This window comes from Cylas formicarius, unplaced genomic scaffold (genome assembly GCF_029955315.1).
Source record: "Cylas formicarius isolate icCylForm1 unplaced genomic scaffold, icCylForm1.1 PGA_scaffold_10__41_contigs__length_53128322, whole genome shotgun sequence".
In the NCBI taxonomy this organism is placed as follows: domain Eukaryota; kingdom Metazoa; phylum Arthropoda; class Insecta; order Coleoptera; family Brentidae; genus Cylas; species Cylas formicarius.
Genome location: NW_026844214.1, coordinates 12,777,886 through 12,798,523, shown reverse-complemented (window position 1 = coordinate 12,798,523; position 20,638 = coordinate 12,777,886). Strand labels below are relative to the sequence as shown.

Genomic DNA, 20,638 nt, shown 5'->3' with positions numbered 1-20,638 from the left:
TTCATTGATATAATAAACGCTACAATACACTACATACATTAAAATTAAAACAAATTTCATAAATTAAACATCCGCGAAAACTCCGGAGATTGTTGCCAATCATTTAACTTAAACATTGTTCTGGATCTTCTCGAATTTGTTAGTTGTGTTGCATCACCTGAAAGTTAAATATAATGCTTTATTTCTTTCTTCATCGCTTTTATTGAATCAATTTTTTTGAAGACATAATGAAACGCACGACATTTCAAATATCCAATGTGTCATCCGTGGTCTATAAGGATGGGGTAGGTTTCCGTTATAATTTATCGAATAACACTAAGGACGACTTAGAATTTACAAGAATTTAATAGCTGGTTAGTTAAGCTCATAGAACAGAAAAAAATAAATAAGAAAATCAGACTTTATACAGATATTTTTTTAATATTTCATTTTCCTCAGTTTATTATTATTATTATTAATTGTTTTATTCATCTGAAAAAGCTTTTACGACAGAACAATAAAATTATAATAAATGTGATAGTGATTTGCAGAACTTTTGAAAACAATGTTTTTACTACTCGCCAAAAATTTATAATTGTATAATTTGCTTTTAATATTTTCTCTTGTAATGCAGGGACGTTTATTGCTAATATTTGAAAATCTAGAACAACATACTAAATGCATAACAATATAATATTTTAAAAGAATAAGTGAATAAAAACTACTTTTGTTTAGGGACCATCCCATAACAGTAAACGGGCCAAAAATGTCATTTTCTTTGTTCTTTCAAGCTAGCTTCCTAAATTACCTAAACAACCTACAAAAGCTTTACTTTTTGCAATGAGAATCCACAAGAAAAATACGGATAAACGCGTGGCATAGAATCGGCATTTCTAAGAAGAAACTGGAGGTCTGACCGGCTGGGGCACGTTTGGTGTTATATTTTTTTATTCAATTTTTAAAGGCAAGTGTTTTTTTTGTCCGTCTGTATCGCAATGAGCTGAAAAAACGGAATCTTGTTCAGTGGAATCTAGTGACAGCACTCACATTTTTTGTAAAACATGTATTTTCTAAGAAACAAGCTAAAGTTCTTTTCTTTTCTAATGGATGTATTTAAAATAATATATTTAGACAACTATATATATTTGAAAAGCGTCGACAAAGTACAATCAAATAAAAAATATATACAGGATGTTCTATTAAAAAAAAAACATAACCTTAACTAGTACCTTCAAAATTATAATACAAAATGGTTGTCATTATCTAACTGCGATGGAGGGTATTTATAATACAAAGGGTATTCTGTTTTCATTCTGTATGTCGAAAACAAAGCCAGCTATGACTGTTTTGAAAACAGTCTATTTCGTTTCACGAAAATCGTATACGGTATTGCGAATACCGCATCACTATACCTCTCTTAGTGTTTGTCATGGAAAATGTATTTCTCCGAAAACATTTCCGGAAGCTTTCATTATTTCAATATTACATTTTTAAATTAAATTAATTAGTTATTAACTGAAAAATTGATTTATAAGCAAAATCAGAATTTTTCCACGCATTCGTCTTTTGTATTACGCCGGTACTGTCCAAAGCTTACGTGTTGAAAACTTCTATTTTTTACATGAAAACTGGACCAAAATATCAAGTATGCTATATTTAAGTTTTAATTTCGTTACAATGATCCAAATATTTACATCGACTTCGCATATTCAAAAATCCATTTTTCAGTTGATAACTAATTAATATTATTAAAAATATTATATTTAACTTTTAAATTCAGCGTCAATAACATGATTAAAGATATAATTTTCAAAAAATATACTTAACGATTAAATTCTACGTAAAAAGTTGCTTTGGAAATAAAAAAATGCCCATAACAAAAAAACGATTTGTTAAAAATGCACATTTTCCAAAAACAGGCACCCTATAACTATGAACGGTACTAGACACCCATGTACGGTTTTTACCAATAAGCGTATCATAAAAATCGCGCTCCAGACACCGATATTAGTTTTCGTCTATCTTCTATGTCTTCTATAGAAATAAGAGTTTCCTTTTAAAAGTGTCCAATTTGGACTACCCTCTGCGTAGACAGTAAATGATTCCAATTCACGAAATTTTTAGAAAATCATTAAAAAATCCTCGGACCATTCCACCATCGTCATGAAATAAATTAAAATTGGAAGCATTACCTCATCTGTAGTAGATACTTTCATCCAACATCTAGCTAGCCTTCTGATTTGGGATGAATCGTTTTGCGATAAATTTTGAGAGGCACCTCTGGCATCTTTAGATTGACGAGCAGTAGTATTGATTGCGTCACCTACCGATAAGTAATACTTGAAGATGGGGGAGCAACCTGCAGGTATGTATTTTAAAACATTTTATTATTTCTGAAGCGATTTTTATAAGCAATAGTATTTTAAATTTGGAGGATGTAAAAAACTTAAAGTATGACTTTAACAGAGAGCGTTAGTTAACTAAATGACTGGTTGCTACTTTTTGCTAGTATTTGGGGAAAATACAAATCACTAATACAAATAACTCATATTTTTTCCTCTATACTTTTTGCTACTTGGACTGTTTTTTTTTACATCAATAAATTTTATCATCAAAAAATTTTTAGAAACTTTCTATAGAAGTTCAAAATATACTAAAACAGCAAAATTATATAATCACGCACATCTGATTCAACTCTGACTACATTATAAAATCACAAAACCAACATAAATTTCTTCTTCCAAATAAAACTGCCAATTGTATATGTTACTGTTATTCATGTTATAATATCATTTATAAATATTTTGTAATATTTTTAAGATAAAAGCTTTGTATGCTGTTGCGGAATTTTTGGTTAACCTTGTGTAATGTGGATATCTACATGCAAATTTTTTGTTCTTGTAAGTAAGCTGAATTGGCGTCAAATAGTAAATCAACACCGGGTGAACAAAAAGTGTAGAAAAAATCGAGAGATTTAATTGATCAAAAAATTTAAAGAATGCCTTTTAATATTGAATTAAAAAAAAACTGTTGAACTTTGTTGATCAAAACTGCCAATTTCATGTTTCTGAGTTGTCTACAGATAAATCTGAAGAAAACCTAAAACTTTAAAAAAAAGTTTTAAAATATTATTTCATATTATTAGTAATTTAAATGCCTTTGTTAAAAAATAGCCAAAGACCCGACAAGCCATTAGGATTTGTCGACATTTAAATCATATTTTCAACAAAAATTATTAGAAAAATCTGCTAATATAGAAAAAAAATTACTAGAAAATTTTGCCAATTTGCGGCATAATGGAATTGAGATTCTCATAGGTTGCTTCAAATCGAGAGGAATCAAGGAAAAGACGGTAGATTGATATCTCTACCTGCGCGCAGGACGAAAGAGCTTTAAGGACAGGAAATTCTGGCTTTTCCCATCCCAGACCCGGTTTTCAGCGAGAGAAATCACTTCCAAGGCCAGTCAGTAGAAAGCGGCAACAGTACAGCACCGAAATCTAAAGAGTCAACTGATATAATACTAAAATAGTATGTATTAGTAATTAATACAACTTTTTATTGTAAATTTGATTTGTTACGATATTTACATCTTACACTCCCAAAAAATAGCGACTTACAAAATAACAGTCTACTAGCATTTAATTTTAGTAATTTAATACACTAGTTAGGAGACAATGATGCGTTTACTATAATATGCCTACATCTAAAAACGTACTTTTTTCATTTCAAATTATAAAGTTTAGACATCTATAATCTTGGCATTATTGTCCATATATAATATAATATTTCTATGTAATAGAATGGAATATTACAGACTTTTTTAACTCATATTTGCTAGTAAAGATTAAACAGTATAAAAACCATAATGTTTTGCTTCCCCTCAATCTCTCTACATAAATATTATATTGCCGTATTCCACTTTCACACTACTTTTCGAGTAAAGTAATTTTAAAAATTACCTGCTTTAGAAGTTTTATTGCTCTGTTCCCTAACTGTCTGTTTGACTTTTGTTGAAATGGAGTAACCAATATAGGGGTTGTTGCCAGTTAATAATTATTTACCTGTTCCGCCGTTATAGCTAGTGTATATGCGCATGCATTGTTGTAAATCCTAAGTTTTTTTTGTGACAAAATTAGCCGCTAATCTTAGAAAGCCTAATGGAGTGTTATGCGCAGTTTGTCATAGTTTGTTGTGGATCTGTGATTTCAATAAACTTGTCGACCTGATTAATGGCTGGTAGTACTAGAAGTGGAAGTTCTAGAAAATTGGAGGACGAGAACATGGAAAAGATTGTGTCCAGGGTATATGCAAATTTTATCTCGCACCTTGAACAAAAGTCGATTCGATATTTTCAGCTCTTGATAACAAATTGTTCCAAATCAGTAACTCTTTAGACTGCGCTGATCAAACTCTTCTGCAAGAGAGGCTTGACAATTTGGAGGAGCATAGTAGGCGCAACGTTCTGCGTTTTAATGGTTTACAAGTTAAAACGAACGAGGATTTGCTGACTAATATAACGTGTTTTATAAACGATACTCTGAAAATCTTTTGTTCTTTCTGCGATATAGATTCTCTTTTTAGACTTAAGGTGAGAAACCGAAAAACCACCCATAGTGCTGGTTACTTATATATCAAATATTAAAAAGAACGAAGTTTTTCGTGCTAGAAGAGCCTTAAAACGTATAGATATCTTCGTGTACGAAGATCGGTCTCTCCAAAGATATAAATCACTCGCACCCACTAAAGCTAAATTGGGACATAGACAGGTCTGACCTACCAACGGTCAAATATTTTATCGGAACGAGAAAAAGCAGAAGATCCAGGTGCCGCTTCAAAATATTGCCACGTATTTATTACTCCGCTAGTGCTATGGTTTGCACTTGGTATACACCTGGATAAAAATATATCGCTTTATTCTACTTTCGGAAACTTGGCTTTCAATTCTTGTACCTAATGGTGGTCTAAACATTGATGGTAATATCATTGTTAGGCGTGACCGTCAAACACGTGGTGGAGAGGTGGCTTTTTATTATCGCCGTCAATTTAAAGTTAAAGATATAGCCTTATCGGAATATGTTAATAAGAGTTTAGAACAAATATCGTTGACTATTAAGATCGAAGGGAAAACGATGTGTTTAGGATAAGTTTATAGAGTTCCAACTTTTAATTTACTTTAATGTCTTAACTCTCTGGAAAACGTCCTTGGTGGAGATTTCAATGTTGATCTGTTAAAAACTGATACTCCTGCTTATTTTCGACTTTAAAATACTCTCACCAACTTCAGCATGCATCAACTAGTTACAGGGCTCACTCGGTTTACTGGTAACTCTAGTTCGCTTCTTGATGTAATGGTCACCTCTAATTAATCACAAGATTGAAGTTCATGATATGAGCGATACTTCAGATCACTGTTCAGATACTGTTTGATGTAATCTAAAGCTGCAGAAAGATCGCCTTTTTCGGAGCTTTGGAGATTTTTCGGCATTCGGTAATGAATTGTTTATGAATAGTCTTAGTGCAATAAACTGGGATTTTTTATACTCTTTTGATGATATAAACGTTGACTTCCTTACGAATGATATGAATTATTTATTTGGTCCATGCTCCATGCTCCATTAAAAACAGTTAAAAGTAAAAGACCACCAGCACCCTGGCTTAGCGGAAAGACTAAACTTTCAATAAAACTTAAAAGTAGGATACATTTAAGATTCAAACGTGTTAAGTTTTTAAACGAGTATAGAGAATTGAGAAATTTTGTAAGCACTTTTAAGACTGATTCTAGAAATTTTTAGCGTACTTTGAGGATACTTCAAGGACACAGTAATCCTTCTTTAATGTTTGAAAACAATTTAGTCCAACCCAATAGTTTCAATTTGCTTTTACTTCTTTTGGAGGTGTTGGTGGTATTTATCCTGGGTTTGTATCTGCAAATTACACTAATAAACAATTTAATACGTTTTTTTTAAGTTAGTAAAACTTTGATTAGTATTACAGCTAACAATAATGGCTCAGACAATATTGATATAAAAATGATTCTTTTGCCTACTCCGTATTTAGTCGATCATATCACTTTCCTTGTTAACAACTGTCTTATCTCTGGTGTTTTTCCAGACTTTTGAAAACAAGCTGAAGTTATACCCGTTCCGAAAAATGTGTTCCAGTGGCATTAACGATTTAAGAACAATCAGTTTGTTGCCAACCATCAGCCATTGCCATCGTCAGTTCCTTGAGATAACAAAATCCTCCCAGACACTCAATCGGGTTTTCGACCTCTTCACAGCCCTATTTCTGCCTTGCTGCGTGTCACTGATGATGTAGATGATGCAGCAGATTCTAAACTCTTGTCTCATACTCTTGGACTATAGCAAAGTGTTCGGCACCTTGCATCGTTTCCTTCTCAAAAGCTAAACTGAAATACTCCAGGATAAAAGCTACTGCTCTTTCATTTTTTAAAAATTTTCTTTGTCAGAAATACCAAAGAGTAGTTATAGAAAATATTCATTCAGATCCTATTGCTTTGAAAAAGGGTGGGACCTATTCTGTTCTCAGTTTATACAGCTGACTTCTCTACTTTTCTTAAATTTTGTAAATCTCATCAATACGCCGATGATAATCGGTTATATTTATCTTTTATTGCTAGTTGATAGATAATGAATCTCTAGCACGTTACACTTAATGATTGCACCGAAATTAAACGGTAAAAAGGGGTTTATTTGACGTAAACAACTGCTTATGCCAGGCACACGTGGGGTAAGTGAATGCCCGACGGCTGACAGGCTTCAGCGAGCGTTGTGCGCGGATGGTGGCGCCCTCTCACGGATCGTAGTTGTTGTGCGTAAACGGTGGCACCCTCTCACGGATCGTTGCCGAACTACGGCCCAGACTCGCGCTCCCCATTATGCGAACAGCCAGGAGGGCGAGTGTTGACTGGTGATGCTAACACTAGTGAAGCTTTAAATGCTGCTACTATAATAAATTTGGATCTAAAAATAATTCCCGAGGTGTCTGCGGCTCATAACCTCTTATCGAATACTAGCCAAATGCAGATATTATTATTTGAAAATAGCGGGAAGAAATTGTAAGAAACGCCTCTTTTTAGATTATGCTAAATGAACAAATTATCTCTCCTTCTTCGGATTATCGTTTCACGGTAACTTGCGGTTTTCTAAGCATGTTGGCTCGGCGTTACAAAAATTTTTGAACACTTAACTCCGATAAGACTCCATCGTAGTTGTTTGATAAATATTGCTATTCATAATCGAGACACCCGCCATTGCTGGAGATAATGCGTTCCTAGATACACTTCGGTGACGTTCCAGAGATCTTTTCGCAGTTAAAATATTTATGCTATGCTTATGCTATAACATCCCTCCCCAGTCCTTCAAAAAAGCGTTAAAATTGTTTATCTGGACCGCCAGCATCTAGCAAAGCCGTATGAGATTTACTTCTAATGGCCACAACTACATAAGGTCATTGGGCCAGCTTACAGCAATTGATAAACATTATTCAAAATTTATAAAGGATGCCTTCGTAAGAGAAGGGTCTGGATCATTCCATCATCCTCCAGGTTTGTAAGCATATACTTCATTGGTTCTCAAAAAAAACTACTTTGACCGACGGCAAAAAACGGCCTCCCCCGCTTCCGCAAGGATCATCCTGGCCGTCCGGCCTTCAACCGTGGAAGACAAAAAAAGCGGGGCCGACAACAATTGCACATATTAAAACTTTCACTAGATACTTAGGAAACTGAAACCGACATCAAGTTTTATGGGACGATTACAAAGGATTCTATCGGGAGCTAGCGGAGGTTAAATCGCCATGTGCAATGCTCGCAACAGAATCGTGTATGTGTCTATGATGTGCGTCTATTTTTTCTACTTACGATGTATATACGGGTGTGTATTTTGTTGACAATTGTGGTGCCGGTGCTGTTGTCTTGGTTGTTATGGTTACATGGAAGAGCGCAATTTGGGAACGTCGCCACTCTTGTAGTAGAACTTATATTGTAATATTTTGATTTTTAATAAAAACGGTTCGTTATTATTATTATTGTTATTATATTATTATATATTATTATTATTATTGAGGGAATTGGACGTGAATTCCTTTACACGCGCCCTGCTCCGCAAGCACAGAGGAGTGTGAGACTCCATGGTGAGTTGCGTAATCCAGGTTTACCCACTTAAACACCCCCAATCTACAGCATCGGCTGCTAAGGCCCTTAGTTGTCAATCTCTATTGCATTCACACATATATCACTCGTTTAATCATACCATTTTCTATATATTGTTAAATATTTTGATCTCTTTAAAATATGCCACTGTGTTATTAATCTGTTCCTTTTTCAAGTTGTCTTTTAAAATCGCTTTTATTTTATATTGTTGTCTTTGTAAAATATATATTGGACACTCAGGGATTATCACATATCACACTTAGGATGAGGTTCACCGTTAAGGAGATGTTTCTGAGTAAGGGTTGTGCGTCCTGTAGATACTCTAAAAGCTCTTACTGAATCAAGTCTGGGTAGATCTGTGTGCTCATAGTTTGCCGCTACTTCTGGTATTGTTTTTCGAAACAAGGTTTTATATTCAGTCCAGATGCTTTGCCAGTCCTGACGAATTTTTTTGTGAACCAATTGTCTGAATTAATTTCTTCTTGGTAACAAGTTGTTTTCAGTTGTCACCTCATCATTATCATCTATCAGGTCTTCAATTTTTTCAAGATATTTTCTATATCTCAGTGCTAAAGGACGTGTAATACTTTTTTGACTGGAGTAGGTAGGCATTTATATCAATGAATAAGAATTTAATGTTCGGATTTTTTGGATATGCTTTTACATTAGTTATATATGTTGTCATTGTTATTTTTCTTCGTAGGTTTAGTGCCATCAATTCAGATCCACAGTAGAAATTCTGGAGTGGTGTTGTTGGAAAAGTACCTAGGCAAATTTTGAATACGATCTAATAGATATAACAAGCTTCTTCTCGCAGATGAATGAACGATACAGCCATAGCCAATTTTTGAGAGAACAATGTCTTTGTAGATTTAAAGTACACTTTTTCGAATCAGCTCCCCATTTTCTGTGTGACAAAAGTTTCAGGATATTTAGTGATTGTTTACACTCTGTGGTGTTTTTAATTTGTTTTTGCTAAATAAGATTGCCATCAAAAACGAGTCCTAAGGGGCATGCCTCGCAGATTATTGCGCTTTTACCTGTGCGACAGACTTCAGTGTGTCGAAGTGAATGGAAGATTCAGTAGTTATAGCTTGCTAGTATTCTTTTAACCCTAGCTAGGAACCCAGATGAACTTAGTATTGATAGTGTGACCAACAAGACTAGAGCGCTTGGATGGTTCGGGTCGAACTCCATACAGTTAAATGAAAATAAAACGAACCATCTTATTTTCTCTTGTAGTAAGGTGCACAATTTAAATAATGCTCCGGTTATGGTACTTGGAGTCTAGATCGATGGTTCTCTTTCTTGGAAAGATCATATTGAACACCTTCGCCATAAATTGTTAAGTGAATTCTTTTTAATTAGATACTTAAACAAGTCACTCATTCCTGTCATGTCAAGACTTGCTTATTTCGGATTGTTCCATTCTCGCTATTGTTTTGTGGGGTGGTTCCGTGAATGCCAGCAAAGCCTTTCTTATGCAAAAAAGAGCGATACGTTAGATTACAGATGCAAAACCTCGTGATCACTGCCATCCGCTCTTCTCAAAACTTAATATTTTGACCTTACCATCACTATTTACTTCCCATACAGTCACTCGCATACATGAGCTAAACAACGATATGCCCAAGCACTGTGATCGCCACAATCACTACACCAGGGGATCTGAATTAATTGTCCAGTGCCATTCTAGGCTGCGCTCATCCGAGTTAAATAAATTGTACATTAATTATTACAATGTTCTACCAACTGTTGTTAAGGACCTGTCATACACTAAATTTTGTAAAATAATAAAACAATTTCTATTGGATAATGCATTCTATACTGCAGATGAGTACATCCGTGTTGCATCACGAGTGTCTACATAATACTAATTGGGAATTTTTTTTAGTTAATTCTTGTTTCAATGTTTTCTATTTATCTATCCGATAATTATGTTGCTCTCTATGAAGGTTATTAGAATGTGTTTGATATTGTGTTAATTCATTTTCATTCGCAGATGTGACTTGCCATTTGTTGTCCTTGTAATGTAGTTAATGGTCAATAATAATAATAATTATTATTATTATTATTATTATTATTATTATTATTATTATTATTATTATTATTATCATTATTACAAGACATTCCAGTAAAAACTGTCAGACACAAACACCATTAAATACTACTTGCTTTCATCTGCAAAGAATATTATAGGGTCTTGCTTGGACTATATTCAAGCTACAAGTGAAAAACTTTTTGAAAACTGTTTTCATAATTATTTTTTAAAAAATATTCCGTATATGCGTCATTGTAATGTCTGACATAAGCTATTACAGCTGTGTGCTAGAAAAAATTAACTTTTGAATAAAAACGTAAAAAAAATTAATCGACTTGGCTGGATGATTAATAGTAATTTAAGCTTGTCCATAGATACAATTACAAACTGTAGTTCATGTAATTGTGCCGTTTAAAGCAAAAAACGATTTTTTTTCGCTTTTTTTCTGTTGACTCCGCCGAACGTCGGCCGGCCGGGCCCGTGAATCATTCCGTTTTGTTTCTAAATCGCCAAGGGGTATCATTGGGTAAAAGGTAGGTTTGGAATTGTATCTACGGGCAAGCTCGGAAAATTAATATTAACCTTCCAGATAAGTCGATTAATCTTTTAATTTTCCTTCGCTTCTCCTTGATACAATTACACACTGCAGATGTTCAGAGTGAAAAGCGATTTTGCTGCAGCTGGAGGTGGAGGTATATGTCCATAATTTATAACAATATAAACCAAAATAATAAATAATTAAACGACCCACAACGGTGCAGTTATATCGACACAATAATATACACAATAACTAGTATATCTTAATAAATGTTTCTTCAGGCTCGATTAAAAGTCCATCAAAAAATTTAAAAAAATATATAGAATTATGGTGTACGACCGGCTTACGGTGTATTACGTCAATATTGTCATCTCATCTTGAAGCAGCCGAAGTTGCTGCATAACGGCCGGAAAAGACTTTGGTGTCAATTCCACCTAACTTTAGGACCAGTTGTAACTAGCGACTTATGGTCTGCGAGGATGCTGGGTGAAATTGTTTTTTTATGCGTTAGCAGTAGATGCTCATAATTTTTGCGATAGCTCGAAGTTTTCTCTAAGTAGATTTCTATGTTGTGAGCTACGCATAGTTGTACCATTTTGTGAAGGTAAGGGAATTTCAAAAGCGGGATGTTTTAATCTTGTTTGTAATTCAAATTTCTATTTTCCCGTCCACAGTATATCCTCCATTTTTAGTGCCGATAAGGTTTGTACTCTACTTGCAGATGAGATTGACAGTAAAAAGACTAGTTTGTACGTTAACTGTTCTAAAGTAAGAGAATACAATAGATATTGTTAAAACCGCCAGCACCGGATGCGTATAGCATTCGTATACGTAATAGCGTATTTAGGCTCTGGAGATCTTATGTTAGTAACATCTTTTAAAAATCTGTTAATGATTTTTGGATCATCCTCGTTGGGGAAAAGCTTAATTTCAGAGCCGATCTGTAAGAGTTGATAATAGAAGAAGATACCCCGCTATCCAATACGCATTTCAAAAACTCTAGACAGTTACCTATGTTAAAAAGAGAGCGGGTATGTGTTGTGTTTTTGATGATATTGCAGTCTTCAGGGTGCATTTCTTTATTAGAGAGCGCTGAATAATTTTTCTGTCTCCAGGGAAAGTTCCCCGGCCAGTGGGTGGCTGGTCCTGACGGGGAATAGTATTAGATTGAAATTAGGTTCGAAAAAGATTTCTGGCAACAGTCTTTTAAAAATAGGGTGCCACGATTGTGAAGATCAATTTGGTACAACTACAATACCAAACGTTTTTCCTTGAATACTTAAATAGATTTACCCAACAGTTGAGTAGTACAAGGAAAAAGACATAAAAGTAATTTTTCCTCCACCGGATAGTGAAAGTCTACTTTGCAATTTGGATCGAGACGCCAGGAAATATACCTTTTGTACTACGAAAAATCCTGCCCCCAGAACGGACACCCCAGCCAGACGGAGACGCGTTTGAGAAAATTTGTAGAACGAATTTTTGGGGCTTTATGTTCTGATCCTTTCCAATATACTTTTCCCACCAGAGAATGTTAATTTATTAGGGATCTTCATTCTGAGATTATAATTTTGAAATTCATTATTTGATTCTTTTTAAGTCTTTCAAGTGAGCGAAGTCATATTTGGTAGCAGGACATTAAGCGACTGTGCAGTGCCTTTTCCTTTTAAATTGCTGACTTTCTAGCGATATATTGAGAATTTTTTCTTTTGGTTGTGTGTGTGTGTGTATTTGTTTGATTTTTGTGACATAAGGGAAATACAATTTTTGGGAATTTTAAATTTTTCTGTTATTCTATTTTTTGTGTGCTTGTCAATCCATTTTTTAGGATTGCACTTCAACGCGAAGCTATTTCAAAATCGGCCTGATCCGCTGAGTACTGAGTACTTCCATTTCCGAAGAAGAGCGCTCTGAGGGCTGAGGGCTCAGTAAATGGATATGTAAATATTTTAAAATTTGTTAGCGCGGGCATCAAAACGGTAAAGTGTGCTACCTGTTTGAATTTGTTCTCTTGCATAATTACAGTTTTGCCGGCGAATCTACAATTTATTTTGTTTCATTATTAAAATCGCTTGTAGATTAAAGACTGGTGGGCTCCTCGCTGCCTACCCGACCACCGGTTTGACGGAAGTTTTTTTTTCTTCAGATCTATACTCGACTTCTTTAGTGCTTGGTTGTTTTTGAAAATGTTATGGAAGTCTTTTCCGAACAACTGTTCATCCGTTTTTACTGTTTTGGCTAATTTGGCGCAATCAGTGTATAGATATGGTAATATTTTGTGGATCCCTTGTGAAATTTAAATTTTTTTTTGGCATAAGTCCATAACCAGAATATCGTCTAGGTTAGCAACCAAGAGAATACTTAATTTTCTCAGAAAAGCGGTAACTGGCTCAAGAAGTTTGGAAAAAATGAAAGCAGCTATGCTCAATCAAGTTTGAAATGTGGCATTATATTAACCTGTAAGGATACAGGCTTTAGGTGTACACAATTGTTATGACTTTCTATGAAAGGGTCGATTTATCCGTTTAACCCAATTCAGAACAATTTGGTCACTGGTTATCGCTTCCCACGCATCTAAAAAATTTAATTGTAATCTAGCTACTTCCCTATTCTGATTGGTGGTCGCACTAGATGGGGCGCAGTCGTCCAATCGCTGGATTCCAAACACTGCAGTTTACTCTGAATTTTTTGAGCTTTTTTTAAAGTTATTTCAACTCCCACTTTTTCTCACCATTCTTTATTTTACATTTTGGCATTTTAAATTGCGCAAATTTATTTCGTCGATTTACACGACAAAAAGTAAAAACTCGTTTTTTGCTTTAAACGACGTGATCGAGAACGTGGTGAACGCAAACTACAATGTGTAATTCAGTCAACGACAAGCGAAAGAAAATTTGTATATATTTAGTGTCATCGTATTTTCTATTAGCACTAATATCATATGATTATATATAATTATATTTTTCAAACAGCTTAAAAGTCAGTTTATTGTCGTCAGCAGGTTATATAGGAAACCAAAACGACTTGATTTTTCAGTAGATATGTTATCGACATTAACATCACCATGTTGAAACAAGAACTCTAAAAGTGTTCTCATGACAATGAGTTGCAATAGTACGATGCAGGAAAGTGGACTTCAAAATATTTTCAAATAAACAAATCAAACGGATTGGATATCTCTATGAGTTTTTAAAAATTTAAATGTAATTTTTATTTAAGATTTAATTCTCCCTTACCATTGTTGATTTTGTTGCTCTCTTGATTTTCAGGAATGGGTTGTACAGAACCTTGGTGTTTGCATCCCGAAATGGTCCATTCTAACGGACAAAGCATAAGCAATAATATAAAAGTGTATTGTACAAATAAAAAATATTTCTACTCTGTAATGTCTTAACTAAAACTAAAATTTTTCATCTACTACACAAATAGCAGAGGAAAGAACAATTACATTTTTTAATTAATTCTATCATCAGAATACTGACGAAAAATACGCAGCTTAAAAGAAGAGAAATTTCAACTCCACTCCATAGCTCTTGAAACATTTTATTTGATTATGAAAAATTATTTAGGAATATCATCCATTCATTTTTTGTTAAAAGTTGTACAATTAAATGTCCTTAAGCTATCAAAAACCAAATTAGCAGAGGTGGACTAAGAAATATTTTAGGAATAATTCCTTGATTTTAGTATTTCTTTCCAAGAATATTGATATTCAATTTTACAAAAAAAAGTTGTAGGGCTCAAAACAACATTCTTCGAAGTTCACTTGTTTTGTCGACGGGATGTACCAATTTTGAAGTATCACTGACCCATCATTCAAATTTTAAATAGAAGGCCCTGTATTTTTATCCCGTTTTATTATTTTTAAAAAATTTAGCTAATTTTATTATTAGTAATTCATGCCTATTGATGTAATAAGCAAATGATCTGAAAGACACGTCACTATGCAACCCCATGAAGAGCTTAGATTACAAACTGCAAACTATTTTCTTCCAAGTCTAGCTATTGCCATGTTGCCAATAATAGTCTAAAATTGGGATACAATTTAAACAAAACAAACGAATCCCGAATAATATCATTCTGAACCATACAACTTTTGTACAACTTTTATTGCAAAATTAGAAATAAATATAGTAGGAAAGAAAAACTAAAATTAAAGAATTTGGTTTTTCTAGAATATTTGTTAGCCGCCACTGAAAATTCTCGTAATTTCGGGGCATTATGCATCAGTTCACAACTTTTATCCAATTTCATCGACCCTTTATTGGTTGATTTCCCTTCAAAGCGCAAGAAATGCCAAGTGGCATCCAATTGGAATATAACAATAATTTTTCATAAAATGTCTTAAAAATCTGAAAATATCTTTTCTTTTACCTTACCTGCAGTACTCGTTGCCGAACTGTTCATCTTTTCTTGTTCATATTTTCTTTTCTTTTTGGGTTGAATGCGACTGCCTGTACCTCTATTCAGCTTTGCAGTCTGGAAACAGTTTCAGAAATACCTTTTACTCGGCGTTAGAGTAATTGGAATGTAGATTTGAGTCAGAAAATTAATAGTATCCATTTCGTAATTTACATATAGCCAATTGTACCTGGAGCTAACCAAAATTGAACTTAAACTGAAGCTAATTTGCAGCAAAAATAATTTTTAGGGGCAATTCTTAGAAAGGGAGGGAGAGGCAGATAAAGGAGACATGGGATATTTGTGCGCAAAAAACTAAGATTTCTGTCTTGCTTTTCACTATATATGTTATTGTTGACTTAGTTGATTAGCCTGTGTTCCCTCAGAAATTTATTGGACGCTTGAAAAAATATTTAATTGGCAGAAGCCATTTAACACAGAACACAGAAATTGCAATGCTTGAAAAATGTATTATGCTTTTTTTTGTGGAGTGTCTAATATACTCCATAGATATCGAAAACCATATATTCCAACTCATTTAGGTTGATAATTACTTGAAATTGAACATTTTATTACAGTAATTATGGGATTTTAAACACCGCATTGCAAGATATTTTTAACTCATAACCATTATGTAATTCTGAGAAAAAAATACGCTGATATCTCATATTTTGTTTTCGGAATGTTCTAATTTGGAACAATCTAACAAGGCGAATTACTAAAAATACATAATAAATATAAATAATATAAATAATAAATTTGACACTATAGTGGCTTCATTAAAATATTATAACAATGTTACCAATGTTGGGATTTTAAAGCAAATAAAAGTTGTGAATTAATTAAACTAATGTTATAAAATACTGGGTAATGGTGTTGGGGCTGGTCAATTGACCACTTCTTAATTGACTGGTCAAATTGCGATCAAAATGTTTTAAATAATATCTTGAAATTTTAAAGTCCTATATTTATTGAATAATAATATATATGATATAATAAATTATTATGTCTTTGTGATGTCCAATTTACCTATAACCATCTTCAAGGAATACCCGAGTAGCGATTCGGGGAATCCCAATAAAAATATCCACTCCATTTAGTTCTCAGAACGACGCGACCGCGACGTAAGGCAGAATATAAATAAATATAAATGTAATTGAATTTTTAAAATTATTTCGGTCAAATGACCGATCATGGTGTTCATTTTCATGTTCAAATTATATTTTAAATACCGAAATATTACTCTACTGCATTATTTGTTAGTACAAATATTTACAGTGTTAGTTCATTATTTATATATTTATCTATATGTCACAGGCACACTCAGCTACCCAATTACAGAACTATTTAACAAAATAGGGAAAGTGAGCAATAAATTTCTTATCTCTACAATAAAAGCCAAGGTTGGATTTAAGTAAATTATAACTATGAGCTTAAGAATTTTATATACGTTTTTTTTTTAAATAAATTAAGACTTAAACTAAACGTAACTATATCTATTCGAGGGGAGTTAGAAAAGTAGTTCGACCTAAATCACCCAATAGAAAACGTCAGTCTCGAGAGCACCTGATATTGATTAGCGTTAAAACTCAAGTAATTTATACGAAAAGAAGAATCCACAAGGTCATTTACAACATTCTAAAGAAAAACAATATCAAAACAGTTTCTTCGATTTTTAAGCGACTACAAAAAGTTTTATTCATACAAACGAAAGTGTCGATCTCTGTTGTATCCAAAGTTTAAGTTGTTAAAAAGTTTTTTTTGTATGCTTTCTATTCTGATGATATATTTACTATAAATAGGATTCCAAACTGTGGATGAGTACTCTAGTACATCTTACCATACTATTATACACTATTAGTACTGACTAATGCTTGTTGAATCGTTTGGTAGTTCTTAAAATGAAGCCCAGATTTCTCAAGCATTTATTGACAATAGTTTCAAATGAGCCTCAAAGTTTAACTGTGAGTCAAGAACTACAGATATCGCATTTCAACGGCATCGTGAAAGAACGCCACAAAAAAATTGTTTATTTCTTTCAGTTCTCTGTTATTTTACAGAATAACGGCGTAGTTATCCTATCCACAAAAAATCTAATTAACTCACAATGTGCGTCACACTTTCACGAAGAGACTGATATACAATTGAGTATGAAAAGCCAACTTGGAACAAGTTTAAATCACTCAAACACACGGAGCGACAAAACACCGACTTGACTCTCGCTAGTCCCGATATTTGCCTTGGATAGATTTATTAAATTCATAAACATTGATTCAGTCAAACACTTATCAACCATAACTATAAAATTAGAGCTAATATTCATAGAAATCAGTCCGGCACATAAGGAAAATTAAAGTAATCAAGACAATAAAGAAATCAAAAACTATATTTTATGATTGTTTGTCTGGTATGATTAGTATTTCCTTTTTGGTATAATATTCCAATTTTAATTAACACTGCATTGTTACAAATTGATAATTTGATAAATTAAGTAATAACATTCCTAAATGTCCAGGTCAAATTAAAATTGTAAGTTACGCTTATGCTTTGAAATTTAATAAAGTAAGGTAGTAATAATAATAAAGTGTTTATTTAAAAAGTGCTCATTAAAAAATAGCAGAACTATTTGCAATTGTAAATTAATATTTAATTTGTGAAATTGTGAGATTATGACAGCTAATTAAAATTATTTACCAAATTTTGCGCATTTCATAGAATATTCTTCAAAATCGAGTGGAAATTACTGATTTGCAAGATATTGTCACAATTTTTAAAAGAAACTTCCACAGGCTACTATAATACTATTTCCACACCTTCTGGATTCCTCCTGCGTCGGTTGTCGATTTATCAGCAACAAATGCAAGAGAAATCCAGAAGATTTGTAAATAATAGTTTTTCAATTTTTTTCAGAAGATATGTAAATAAAGTTTAATGTACTCTAAAACCAACTTTAAACACTATTGGCTACACTTATAAAAAGAAACAATTAAGAAAGTATTGGGAGCAAAGAAATATAACAACTTTATGATACTCCATTAGCTATAGAAGAAGACCAAGTACCTACTGACATCTAAAAAAAGGAATTTTTTATAAGACCCTTTAGTACCAATATTATATTTTTAATTTAATTTAATTTTTAATTTATTATTAAAAAATATTATTATATTACTACTTACAAATCTTTAAAGTTACTGACTGGAAAAACCTCGGCAAGTTCGATTCAACAACAACTGACGCAGGTGGAATTCAGGAGATTTGTAAATAGTCTTATGGTGTAGCCTGTGGAAGTTCCTTAAAAAAAAATTATATTACTATCTGTATGTTTGAATCATATTAATTTAAAACCTTGTATATCTATTATCATATCAAAAAGACTTTACTTCACATAGACCTTAAAAATGTAAACAAAACTAGTTTCAAAATTGTTAAGTTGTTGTATAAGAATATAATATAATAATAGATAAATGTTGGATTTAATATTAAAATCAGGTTGTAAAGTTTTATTGGTCCCTCATAAAATTTGCTCTGAGAGACATACGAACTTTTAAAAGTAAAATAATGTGAACAATATCAATACAACATAGCATATGGACAGTAAAAATCTTAAAAGATTAGGCTAGATATTAATATAAAACAAATTGAAAAAAAAACTACTTTGTTTGTGGGCTTCCTGAGTTTGCTTTTTCCACGAACGCTGTTAATAGAAATATCCTTTCTAAAAACCTCGGATGAATTCGATTCTTTACTAGTATGCATTACTGCAAAATAAAGAACTAAAATAATATTAAATAACATTTAACAACTTATTACATACTTGACAAAGAATTTTCTTTATTCCCATTGATAAAATTGCCACTTTTGTTATAGTTGCTGGGAAGTGATTCTATAGTATCAGAGTCAGCAGCTCTGTGAACCTCTGCAGAATCCAAGTTCGAATATTCCTGAAAAACCATAATCAAAATGTAAACCACCAACCAAGTACAATTTTGTTGTTGAATCTGATGTTTGGTCCTCGTAAATTTTGAAATATTGCAGAAATAGTCATGAACATTTTCTATATAATAAACAGTGGACCTACCTTTTTTTGAATATGTGTATCACCATCTTTTGATTTATTAAAACTCCTTTCACTTATTTGGTGTTTTTGGTAAGCAGACGAATTAGAAATTATCTGTTGAATCTGAGTGTGACATAAACCTGTGAATAAAGTAATACATCTGAAGAAGTTATCATACATTAATTTTTTGTTTGGTTGCCGGTGCTTGTTGTTAAAACATTATTTTATATTAGCAAAATGACAAAGAGTTTATGTTTGCAGAAGTCAATTTTTAAAAAGTCATCAGTACCTATTTAAGTACACTAAACTTACACTTAGTACTGTTTGAACATCTGGCCAGAATGTTGAAAATTTGTTGCATGGATTCTGGAGCATCATAAGAATAACAGCTATTTTCCTGATGGGGCCTAGATAAAAAGGCGCGATATCTATTAGAGATCAACATATCTAATTTTTCTTCTTCCTCTGGATCTAGAAAAAGGTGATAAATGATGTTGACTAAACACTGCACATTTTTTGGACTATATAAATTTAATGCACGGAAGTATTTGAGTTGCTTTTTCTCCATAATTTTTAACATAAAAAAATGAATTTAATCAGTTCAGAAGGTCATAGTGGCATAACTTTATGAATTGCAAATTTTTAATTTTTTGGGTTAATAGGATAAGTAATTTTGGATCATTTCAAAATTTGGACTTTTTAATGTTTTCTTAGCATCTTTTTCTTGTCCATAGGATTTGCAAGCGGTGGTCGAATGTATGCCTAAACTATAGAAAAACTATACTAATAAAAGAAAGGTCTATGCCTAAATGAGAACATTAAACAGTGGTCCAAATGTTTTAAAAACAAAGAAAATTTACTAACGCCAGTCAAAATTCAAAAGTTAACTAAAATAGCTAGCTACCTGAAAAAGTAAGTGTTTCCCCAAGGAAATTTTGTCTCTTAGATTGGTGACTAGAAGTTCTAGAAGTGCTAAAATCCGTCAAATTTGGCCCGGACATAGTTTTGTACTTTTAGAAATGTTCAAAATCTTTAACCGGCAATCAAAACCAACATAGACCAAACATCTTCAATTCAATTCAATGATGCGTTTCACAAAAAACCTGTTGAGCAAGACTACTGTGATCATTCGCCCATTGCCGACTTCCGTCGAGAGTTTTCGGTCCTTCTCCAGCGAAGAAGACTAATCTTTGAAGTTGACAACACGTGACAACATTTGTTTTTTTACCGATACCGAGGGCCAACCGAGCACATCCGGCCACCAACCAGCGTGAACGATCAAAACAGCAGGGCCGGCAGTATTTAAACACTTAAAAACAATTACCAAGCACTTCCGAAACAGAATCACAAGAAAAAAGACAGATATCAAAGTTTTTGGGACGAATACAACACATTCTGCTGGGAGCGAGCGGAGGTTAATCAGAATCCCCAATAGCGGTCGTGCCCA

General features: G+C 33.0%; 1 protein-coding gene across 4 annotated transcripts; it reads right to left on the bottom strand.

Annotated features, from left to right (window-relative positions):
- Positions 1-20,597, bottom strand: LOC132708134 (uncharacterized). Of its 4 annotated transcripts, none has more exons than XM_060680263.1 (9): positions 20,096-20,597; positions 19,504-19,662; positions 19,213-19,331; positions 18,949-19,075; positions 18,789-18,892; positions 15,113-15,212; positions 13,970-14,050; positions 2,172-2,338; positions 18-157 (listed from the first exon to the last, which is right to left on the bottom strand). In XM_060680263.1, the coding sequence occupies exons 1-9, from the start codon at positions 20,190-20,192 to the stop codon at positions 140-142; spliced, it is 972 nt and encodes a 323-aa protein (XP_060536246.1). In that variant the 5' UTR covers positions 20,193-20,597; the 3' UTR covers positions 18-139. The 4 variants fall into 4 exon arrangements, 3 of the variants coding, with proteins under 3 accessions (XP_060536248.1, XP_060536246.1, XP_060536247.1); XM_060680264.1 differs by having other exon boundaries at positions 2,172-2,302; positions 20,096-20,596; XR_009619840.1 differs by lacking the exon at positions 18-157 and adding an exon at positions 3,350-3,478 and having other exon boundaries at positions 2,227-2,302; positions 20,096-20,595.
- Between the last annotated feature and the right edge of the window lie 41 nt (positions 20,598-20,638).